This window comes from Cryptomeria japonica, chromosome 4, assembly GCF_030272615.1.
Source record: "Cryptomeria japonica chromosome 4, Sugi_1.0, whole genome shotgun sequence".
Classification (NCBI taxonomy): domain Eukaryota; kingdom Viridiplantae; phylum Streptophyta; class Pinopsida; order Cupressales; family Cupressaceae; genus Cryptomeria; species Cryptomeria japonica.
In genome coordinates, this window is record NC_081408.1 from 49935756 (window position 1) to 49947513 (window position 11758).

The following is an 11758-nucleotide window of genomic DNA, read 5'->3' on the forward strand; positions in this document are numbered from 1 at the left end:
GTCTGGTTAGTGTTTTGGGTCTCACCATGGCGTGTGTAGATCTGCATTATGCAATTTGTATTGAAGATTTGTTTCTGGGTCAACTAGTTAATGTGCTTTAATGTTTATTTACATGTTTCATTTGATGTCAAACTTAGAAGATGTGTTAGCATGTGTGGTTCATTTTAATAATTTGGAAATGACACGTGTTGATGTTTTTGGGTCCTCTATATCCCTTGAGGTGGACCAGAATGAATATTTTCTAGGTCTAGGTGGCCGAATTCTTGTAATATTGTTTATTCTATCTACGACTGACTTAGTTAAGGTTTATAATGATTACTCTTGTGTATAAAGAAGTGTTGATGTATGAGTGGAGGTATGGAAGAAGTGTAAATTGGCAAGCAAAAAATATTAATGGTTTGCAAGCAAATTTGATGTTGAGATTGTGTGAAAGTTAGTTGTGAAGAGCTTTGATGATAATATCTTCTATATGATAGTTTTTTGAGATAGAGTTTGAAGTCAGATGTGTTTGCCATGATATTGGTTGCTTGACATAGTAGTTCAAAGACAATTTCATGATCAAGAGATCTTGTTTCTTTCAATTCAGTTATTCCTTTCTCTACCAGAAGACAATGAGTCTCTTGGCAACTTTTTGTATCTTGCCTTGAGATAGTATGTTTCAGCTCTGCAAGTCATTTATATCTTGCCCTGTGGTTGTGAACCTTAGTTTTGCAAGTCCTCTCAGGAACAGTGAGTTCTAGAGGCCCAACATTATAATAAATTATATTTATATTGTGTTTTTGATTCTCACCATAGTTTTTCCCTACTTGGGTTTTCCACGTAAATCTAGTGTTCATATGTTTGATGTGCTTGGTGGTTTCATGATTTATTACTCTCATGATTATATAATTTAGGTTTGAAGTTTAAATATCTAAAACTAAGTGATTCAGACTAGTTCACCACCCCTTTTAGTCCTATGGCGTGTTCAATATAACCACACCTTCATGGTGAATTGATGCTTTGGTGAGGAGAAATTCCAATTTAGCTATTGTAGGACCTCCATAAATCATTAATAGTTATGGGGATGCAAAACAACTATAAGAATTACTATTTGACTACAGGTATGCAACTTGAAAGAGTGTCGGTGCGACTATCAACTCTTTCAATTTTTATTGAATGCTGACCATTGATGTGATTAGGTAAACAAGATTGGTGACTATTGCACATCACAATTTTATGTGTAGTACACCCTTTTAAAATCACAATGTGAAGAGCCCTAGCAATGGAATTTATTTTCGTCAATTGTTAAATTTTATGCCTAGTGCCACCATGGAAACACGTAGTGTACTTAAGCTAGTAGGAGTATTGTATTTGTTAAGGTGATTGACATGTTGCTTAGTACAATTGATATGTGACCTAATAATATCATAGATGCCATCATGCATAATGATAAATTTTTTATTGTATGTACTAATATTTTACATGTGTGTGGCATTGCACATTATGCATATGATAGTGGGGTCCACACTCAAAACCATGATGTGAAAGAGTTGCACAATGCAATGAAATGTCTCTAACTACTCTATGTCGAACAAAATTTTGTAATTACTCCATAAATTGCACACAAGCATTGACAAGCAAATTATAATCTATCAACTCAACACAAGTACTACTCATTACTACAAGAATTAACATATGTGAACCCAAATAGAGAACACATGGTAGAATTTGTTGCTAACTCACCTCTTTAATAAAAAAAATCAAATGAAATCTACAATGTAAAGTAACCATGCGATGCAATAGGACACTACCATAGATAGTACAAACTACAAATTGACAAATCTCTATACTTATTCCTTGTAGTAAACATATAAACATCAACATACCAATCACTAGTTGCCAACTCATGGGGATAAAACCACATCAAATGAAATGGTAGGTATGACTCTTGACTCCATAAAATATGACACATAATCACTTGTTTGTTGTTTTTACGAAAGACTTCAAATTAAAACATTGGTGCAAAGAGCCCTCATGATGCAATAAGAAATCGAGATATGGAACGTTAGTGGGACCCTGAAGTCAAAATGTGACTACAAGAAGACAACCTTAAAGTATAAAACAAATATGTGCAATTACAACACCTACTTAAAAACAAGTATATTCTTGGAAGAGACTTACTATCTAAGCTCTCGTCAATTGAACCAGACCCTAATCCCATAAAAGTCATATGTTGAATCCCAAAAGCAAAAACAAAATTAATTTCTGATTTCCAACCGTGTATTCATTAATAAAAGAAAGCAGGCTCAACTGATTTTTGTGTAGCACAGATAGAGATAATAGTCTCATATATAAACCATAGACCCAAAAATAAATTCTTAAATCCATTTCCATTTCCATTTCCATTTCATTGCTGGAGACGTATGCCTTGAATTCTTCATCTACCTCACCTGAACAACGACACCGGCTATTAATTTGCTTTATCAAACTAAATATTCTACGTGCTTCTCTCCAAAACATTAGGTAACATCGATGGCAGCCTTTCTCTACTTTCACGGCCTCAAGAAAACATCAACAGTGACGCCAAATAATTATATCTCAGTGCACAACCTTTTACGTGTTCTCTTTTAAAGGAAATACCTACCTACCAACAACCTAGCCTTTACTTCTTCACAAAGACACATGAAATTCAAACGAGTTACGAATCCATAATTGTTCTGTATTTGTATCGTTCGAATTCATGAATACCCAGAATTTCAGCTCTGTTATATGAACACAGTATAAACTGGGTGTTCGAAGGATATGGGTAGCAGTGTTAGTTTTGACACATGGCATACAGTGGTGGTGGGTGTGTTTGCATGGAGTGCAGTGTTCGTTGTTCTGAGAAAGATGATAGGGAATAGGTCATTTGACTTCTGCAACAGACTTGTATCTATGGTACATGTGGGTGTGGCTATTTGGCTCTCATCAGCTTCTATTAAGGACTGGAGGCATCCCCTGCACCCTTTGGCTTCTCCTTCTTCCCCGTTACAGGCATATATCCTCCAAGCTTATGTTTTCCTTCACAAGAGTGGCATAAGATTCACTTTGTCTGAATCTTTACATAAAACTTAAAAGCCTACTTTAAACCCTGCTTTAGGCCAAAATGGTCTGGAAAAAAGTGTATGCACTTGTTTAATACAGATTGTTGTTTTATAGGTGTTTAATTTTAGAATTATATTCAAAATTTGTTTGGGTGTCTTGGTTTTATGTATAAGGTTGTGATTCTGTATTGGATTGTATGAGAGTTTTTGAAAACAAACCTTCACACAATCAAATTTAGAAATAACAATTCATTATCAAATTTAGAAATAACAATTCATCAATATAATGAATTGTGAAAATCTAATGTTATTAATCTATGTTATCTGTTGGCATGGGAATGAGAGCTTCACATTATCTTTTACAACAATTACTTTATCATCAAAATTTAAAAATCTATGTTATTGATTTGCTTGGCAATGAGAGCTTTCATATTATCGTTTACAACTACTTCTTGTATCATCAAAATCTAAATATTTATGTTACTGGTTTGCATTGTAATAGGAGCTTCATATATCTTGTACAACAACTTTTTTTATCATCAAGATTTAATATCTTTATTATTTATTTGCATCACAATGAGATCTCCGTATTATCTTTTACAACTTGTTTTATCTTCAAAATCTAAATATCTATGTTATTGGCTTGATTTTGCAATGGACATTCAAATTATCTCATACAACAAAATGCTCTATCATTTTCAAAATTGATCTGAGAACAGTTTCTTTTCAAGCCATTTTCTGAATACTCTCTAAAAACTAGTCTTGGGTTGTGGTCTACTTGCCAAATTGCTTGGGTTTGGTACAGTCCACCGGATTCCATTCCAGTTGAATGGGAAGGACGAATTTTAGCAGAGCAGTACAACCGAGACCTTTAGACCTGACCTTAAAGAATAATTGCTATCTGAGAACTGCTTTTTAACCGTGTCAAATATCTGTGTTAGACTATGGCCAACAAAGATTCAAAGAATATATGTGATTTTTTATTGACCGTTTGCTCAGTATTCTGATATACAGATGCCACAAATGATTCCATGAAACAGTATAGAGGACATATTACAACTTACAATTGACCAACACAATGATATCTAGTTATTTATAAAACTATGGGCTCAGCAATGGGGTGTGAGGTTGATGACATTAAAGCCATCTTCCAGTGTTAAAATTTTACTGGGGTGCCCTGGCATCAGTTGCTTTATTTGTCCCAATTGTAAAAGTCATTGGTGAAATTGATGCAAGAGATACCCACTTGTCATGGCTTTTTCACAGAATGTGAGTGAGGCAGACCCTTTTATTAGATATGCAGAGGGTGGACCAACAAGCAATTTATCGTTTGCTGCATACTGGAAAACTCGAATATGTTTAATTTAGTGATTTGAGCCCTGCGCCTCACTGTCTCAAAATTTTTTTTTAAAATTTTTTTGGTAGGCTTCCTAAAAATTAGAGTTAGAGCTGTTGAGAGTTTTTATAAAAATATTTTAAAGTTGCTGGTCTCATGAATTTTGTTTCTACAATAAAACTTAAATATTTAAGTTCTATAATTTGATGCTGGTGTCTCATGAGTACAATACTTTTGTATATAAAGATAACAAGTAAAAAATAATTATTTTCTTTCTAAATCTTTTTTAATGGATATCTAAATTTAGATTATTGACAAATGATAGATTATATTCCTAAGCTGGTGGGGCAATTTCTGATCCCACCTCATTTTCACCTGTTTAAATATGCAAACCCTAAAAGATAGGAAAATAACAGAGATTACATTTTCAAAATCTGGCCCCTATTTTTTAAGAAAAGATTCTAAATAATCTTATTTTTCTTCATAAGATCTCCTGTTCCTGAAAAATAACAGAATCTGGCCCCTGAATTTGAATGAGATGCATGGTTAGCCAGCAACTGTATTTTAGATCCAGTAAGAGCCTACAGAGCATCAGGAAACCTTAGAGGAACCATTAATTCGTTGTTGTTTTCAACTGCAAGCACTACCCTTGGCCTCCTGAAAGACTATCAAAAACTTATTCAAATTCAGATGACATTTTGAAGTAGGACATGACATACAATGTGCGAGTTCAAAATTATTCTGTAACTCATTGTGATGAGCATCAGGACTAGCCATTTCCTCTGAATGTTTACAAAGAGTCTTCCATTACGTGTTTCTTTCACCATTTTTACAGAGCTATTGCACTTATAGAATTCTAATCAACCTCCATTCAGCAAAGTCAGTACCTACATCCACTTTGGTTGACATCAAAGTTGCCTTGTCAGAATTCTGATCCGCGTATCTAAACCTAAGAAAGAATTTCCTAGAAAAAATACATCAATAGCTGGAAGAGACATGTAGTCTATCGTTGCCCTGGAAAAGTGAGTGCTCTATTTATATATTATGAAACACTACCTTGAGACACTTGGTCTGAGGAAAATCTGTGAAAACTATCATATTCATGAAATTTTTCACATTTGAAGAGTACAGTTTCATAGTCTCACAGCTGCATGCAGATCTAATCTAAGAGAAAGCTTTAAAGATCAAATATCTGCACAGCTGCAAGCATAAGAAACCATCTGTTTGTTTCTTCTATAATATTAAGTGCTCACATATTCATAGAGATTATTGTTTCTATATTCTAACAATGTTCAAAACAAGTTCCACACGTTTCTACAGATTTCGCTTTGGAAAATGATATGTATTGTTTCCTAATCTATTGCTATGTATTTACTTTGTATGGATGTCAAATGCCTTTCTATAACAAATTTAGCTCTTTGGGAACCTCATAGAATAATGAAAGTTCCTATGCTTTACTGTTTGCCTGAGTTTTTATGGCCTTCAGCTAGTCTCTAGTCAATAAATCCTAATTCTGTACAAAATTTGAAATGGTGTTCATAGATCTCATCAATGTTCTGTGTTCAGAGCTTTCAAAATTTATTTATTACTGAATTTTCAAAGTCTGATATATAGCTTCTATTGAATTGCAGATTCGAGCATTAGCAGTGAGCCTTTCCTATTTCATTTATGATTTCATTTGTTGCCTCTTTGTTACTCCCATCAGTATTTCAAATTGCATCCATCATACAGTCAGCATATTGGGTCTTCTTGGAGGAATATCTTATGGTGTGGTATGCTCTTTAACCCAATTTATCTACCCAGTTTTTTATGATTCTGGTAAGATGCTAGAATACAAAAATCAAAGATTTATCAACAGAAAACTGGTCGACACCGAATGATTTACATTCTTAATTGTGACATTTTCTTGTTCTTGAATTCTATTTTGTTGGTATAGAAGTTGTTGATGTTTTAGTGTTAGAAAGATACCATTGAATGTGGACAAATGCTCGATGATTTTTGTGGGTATGAAATAAAGATACTGTCATATAGGAGTTTATATTTGTATAAAACATAGTAACACTAACCATATCTTAGCCAATCTGTATTGGTTGGACAGAAGCAGTTGCAACTCTCAAATTCGTGTCTTTTGTCAATTGAAAAAATATCTTGATCCACTCATTTAGGTACTCGGTAACACCACTTCAAGGGAGTCAAAATTATCAGGTAATTTTAAAATTCATTCGCTGTTAAATCAATCGAAGAAACAATGTTAAGCCCTGTGCAGCATTTTATCTTCTTTTAACTTTTAAAAAGGATCTTAGATTCATGTGATCAAGAGCAGTATATTATTATGAGCATACACTAATTGGTAAACACCAGTGCGGTTTCAACCCTCCTAAAGATATTAGCCAAATACTTCAGAATACAGGATTCAACAAACAAAAATAGATGGGAATTTGCAGCTAGATTTCAATCCTCCTATAGATATTAGCCCTTGAGAACTTTAGCCCTCAATTAATAAACTTTATTTACCTACATAGAAAATAACATGAATCATCAAAAAAGGTGATGCTTGGAGACTACAGAGAAGACCTATATCACCTGGAGTTCAAAATTGTCAGGTGTTAATGTAAATGCACCAACATTTGATGATGTTGGAAACTAAACCTTCAGTTCTGCCTGTAAAAAACTGTCCTCCTGCAGTTTATATTCTGCTTCTTCTTTTTTCTGTTCAGTATATTTGCTATGGTGGAAGTTGTCAGTCCTTATTTGGTTTCTTTCTGTTTTAGTGTGCAGTTTTATTTTCTTTCGAAGGCAGCGATCTCTTGTATGTCTTAAGTGGTTTTATATACTTTGTATTGACCACTGTTTATATATGAAGCTGCTCTGCTCTGTTTTGTTGAATATAATATTGTGTGCTTATTTTTTCCTGTGTGCGGAGAATGGCTCTGTTTCAAGAGTTTATTGCTTTGTTTTGTTAATAAATATTTGTTATCATTTTTCTGATCTGTGTTTAAAATCTTTATTTGGTATCAGAGCAGGTTATTTTTGTTCATGTCAATTACTAACTCTTTGCCAATCCCAAAATTCAATAGAAGTGATTATGATTATTGGTGTATTAAAATGATGACATTTATGGGAAAAGATCTATGGGAAATTGTAGAAACAGGATATGAAGAACCAATTGATTGGAATGCACTTGCAGTCAATGATAAAATGAATACGACATTTGTGGTCTTATGCAGCCCAAGAGTTTGAAAGTTTTAAGAGAATTCTATTCAAGATATTTTAAGAATTTTTGTGATTTGCATGACATAAGACAACTCACCACTACTTACACAACTCAATAGATTGGGGTAGCTGAGAGAAAAATTCGTACAATGGTGGAAATGGCAAGGAATATGTTACAAACTAAAAATTTGAACAATTTTTTTTGAGGGTGATGGAGTTGCTGCAACATTGTAAATTCTCAATCGTTGTCCTACTAGAGCACTTAACATGATGAGTTCTTATGAAGCCCAGTATGGAAAGAAGCCTAATGTTACTCATTTAGAGTTTTTGGTTGTTTAGCCTATGTACGTGTTTCTAATAAAAACAGGAAAAAGATGGATCCAAAAAGCGAGTCTTTTATTTTTGTTGGGTATAGTGAACATAGTAAGGCTTACAGGTTATAACCCTTGCACTAATATCATTCCTATCTCAAGAGATGTGATCTTTTTTTTTGATGAAGAGGGAGTTTATGGTCATCAAAAAGACCATGTTGAGAAGTCTAAATCTGTTTTGAATGGTGCTATTCTTGCTGATATTGATCATGAGCAGTCATCTAATCCTTTTCTGAGTGTTGCACATCCACCAAATAGTCTCTCTTCTAGTTCTTAAGTTTCAAGTGTAAGCCCAACATCCAAGTCCTAACAGGGAGGTTAGAAGCTTAGCTGATATTAATAAAAGTACAGTTCATGCTCATAAAGAGAATCCTAGAGGTGAGATAGTACATTTTGCATTGTTTTCAATTTTCACAAGCTGACTTTGAATCATTATGTTTTGAGGATGCCTATACTAATAAAGTTTGGGTGTGAATCATTATATTTTGAGGATGCCTATACTAATAAAGTTTGGGTGTAAGCAATGCAAGATGAGATGAATTCTATTAACAAAAATGGTAGTTGGGAGCTTACAGAGTTTCCACATGATAAGAAAAAGATTGACACTAAATGGATCTACAAGACTAAGTACCATAGGGATGAAAGTATTGAAAGACATAAAGCAAGATTAGTTGCTCAAGGATTCACTCAGAGGTATGGCATGGATTATGAAGAAACATTTGCACTCCTAGCACGACAAGAGACTACTAGAATATTGATTTCCCTTGCAGGCCAAAGAAAAAAAGCATTTGTCACATGGATGTGAAAAGTGACTTCTTGAATGGGTACTTAGAAGAAGAAAAATATGTGGAACAGTCACAATATTTTGAGGTGCCAGGAAAAGAGCATCCAATTTACAAGCTGAAAAAGGCTTTGTATGGCCTCAAGCAAGCACCAAGAGCTTGGTATGCTAGGATTGATGAGTATTTTCAAGAGAATGGCTTCAATAGAAGTAAGATTGAACCCGACCTTTACTCTGAACAACAAGGTGATGACTTTTTTATTGTTAGTTTATATGTTGATGATTTGTAATTTTGTTGTATATGGGTAGTAGTTTTGTGATGAAAGATAAATTCAAATTTTCTATGATGAAAGAATTTGAGATGTCAGATTTAGGCTTTATGCAGTATTTTCTAGGCATGGAGGTTTATCCAAGTAAAAATGAAATTTTTCTTTGTCAAACAAAATATGCCAAAGATATGTTGAAGAAGTTTGATATGGTTGATTGTAAACTAACTTCCACTTCAATTTCTAATAGAGTTGTGTTGTGTAGAGATGATAGTGCTAAAAAAAACAGATTGGATAACTTATAGAAGTGTAGTTGGGAGTTTGATGTTTCTAACTCACTCTAGGCCTGATATTGCATATGTTTCTCTCGTTTCAAGGTATATGACAGAACCTTTTGATTTACATATGATGATTACCAAAAGAATTTTGAGGTATGTGAAAGGGATTTTGAATTTTGGCATTCATTATTACAGTTCTAAAGGATTTAATCTAGTTGGTTTCAGTGATTTTGATTGATTGGGGAAGATAGTGTGGATGATAAAAAATCTACCTCCTGTAATTGTTTTACTTTTGGTTTGGGTTTTGATTTCATGGAATTCAAAGAAGCAAAGAATAGTTTCTCTTTCTTCCGTGGAGGTAGAATACATTACAATCACATCTACAAGTACTCAAGCATTGTGGCTAAGGAAAGTTCTTGAAGAGAATGGGTAAGACAGCTTCGGCCTACAATGATATTTTGTGATAATATGAGCACCATTAAATTGGCCAAAAATCCTGTGCATCATAGAAGAACTAAACATTTTGATCTGAAATATTATTTTACGAGAGATTTGGTGCTAAAGAAAGAGAAATAACTCTGATATATCAAGACTACCAAGTAACTTGCAGACATGTTAACTAAGGCAGTTGCAAAGACTCAGTTTTTGATGCTACGCGACTCTATTGTGAATCCTCTCCTTATCAAGGGGGAGTATGTTGGAAATGTTGGAAACTGATCCTTCAGTTCTTCCTGCAAGAAACTGTCATCCTGCAGTTTCTATCCCGTTTCTTTGTTTTTATGTTTGCATGTTAGCTACGGTGGAAGTTATCAGTCCTTGTTTGGTTTGATTCTGTTTTAGTGTGCAGTTTTATTTGCTTCTGAAGGCAGCGGTCTCTAGTATGCCTTTAAGTGGTTTTATTTACTTTGTTTTAAGGCGGTTTATGTATGAAGCTGCTCTTCTCTGTTTTGTTGAATATAATATTGTGTGTCAAGAATGGCTCTGTTTTAAGAGTTTATTGTTTTGTTTTGTTAATAAATATTTTTCTGGGTCCTTCGGATGAGGATTTCTGAAATCTGTGAAAAAATAATTTGTGAGTTACATGGCTTACAAAATCTGACAAGCAAAACTGAAAAAGAAACAAGAACTTATTTAATAGTTTTTAGGAAGTTTTGTCCCTTTTTGTTTGCATCAGTATTTTCATTTTGTTCTATTTAAACCAAGACTCCATTCATTTTAAAATGTTTGTCCATTTGAAAGACTCAGTTCTGTTATGACATAATAAAGAAGCTTATCTCTTCTACCTTTGTTTCAGTGTGGGTCAGAGTTGGTTGGATGTTTATGGCTGATGGAGATATCAAACCCCTTTATGCACATGAGGGAGCTTCTCAAGGAGCTTAATTACAAGGACTCAAATTTGAGTCTCATAAATGACGTGAGTTCCTTGTTAGGAAGAGTATATATTACATTAGGTCATTGCCTTCCAATTTGTGTTCTAACTTCTTATAGAAACAATTTACTGTTCTAATCCACACTGAACGGCTTCTTTCATGAATGGCAGATATGCTTTGCCCTCATTTTTAGTTTTGCTAGACTCATCATGGGACCTTATGTTACATATTACACTTTGACAGCAAACAATCCCTTCATTATTAAGGTGAGTACTAGGATGGCATGTATGATTTGGGCACCTAGTTTACTTTGGATGAGAGATTGAAGCCTTAGTCTCACAAACAAAAAGTTAAACTGGTTTATCTTCTACCAATAAATCATAATTGGTGTTCAATGCAGGCAACATCATTTGGCTTACAGGCGGTCAGTATCTTCTGGTTCTACAAGATAGTCAGAATGGTCTTCTACAAATTATCTAATAGAAACTGGAAGGAATCAAAAGTTTCTTAAGTAGATGTAATAAATTGCATTATGGAACGGTCCTATTTAGAAACTTATTATGGTCTATCCATAGCCAATTTGTTTAACTCTTACACACTTGTTAAAAAAATGATCTTGTCAGGTGGTCAAATCAATCAGAAAAGCAAAAAAAAAACCAAATTTATAAAAGTTGACGGTAGTTTCTGCGTTTCTGCATTTCTGCATTTCATGCTGAAAACAATATAAAAATACACCTGCTTATTATTTGTTAAACTGAAAAATTTCTGCAACTTAAAACTTTAAAAGATTATTTGGTTTTTCTGATATAAGATTCTATGCTGGCATGACAATTGTTTGCTAATAAAATTATCTTAGCGATTGGTTGTTTAATTTTGTTATTTAATAATAATAATTAGTTGTATTCTATAAGATTGTAGTTTGGGAAGTTATATTTAAAATACTTATAAAATTATTTTATCATATATTCTCCATAAACTCAACAATATTATTATCATTTTGACTTTAATACTGTATAAATGTAAATGCTATCTAAATTTTCCAATAACAATGCATGTACACTTAGATGTTGTCATTAGTTAG

At 33.5% G+C, this 11758-nt stretch overlaps 1 protein-coding gene across 1 annotated transcript; it reads left to right on the forward strand.

Annotated features, from left to right (window-relative positions):
* Positions 1 to 2477: 2477 nt before the first annotated feature.
* Positions 2478 to 11457, forward strand: LOC131056790 (uncharacterized). The gene is made up of 5 exons (XM_057991053.2): positions 2478 to 3012; positions 6030 to 6170; positions 10602 to 10721; positions 10848 to 10943; positions 11078 to 11457. Exons 1-5 carry the CDS (start codon positions 2782 to 2784, stop codon positions 11186 to 11188), a joined length of 699 nt encoding a protein of 232 aa, XP_057847036.2. The 5' UTR covers positions 2478 to 2781; the 3' UTR covers positions 11189 to 11457.
* Positions 11458 to 11758: the final 301 nt, after the last annotated feature.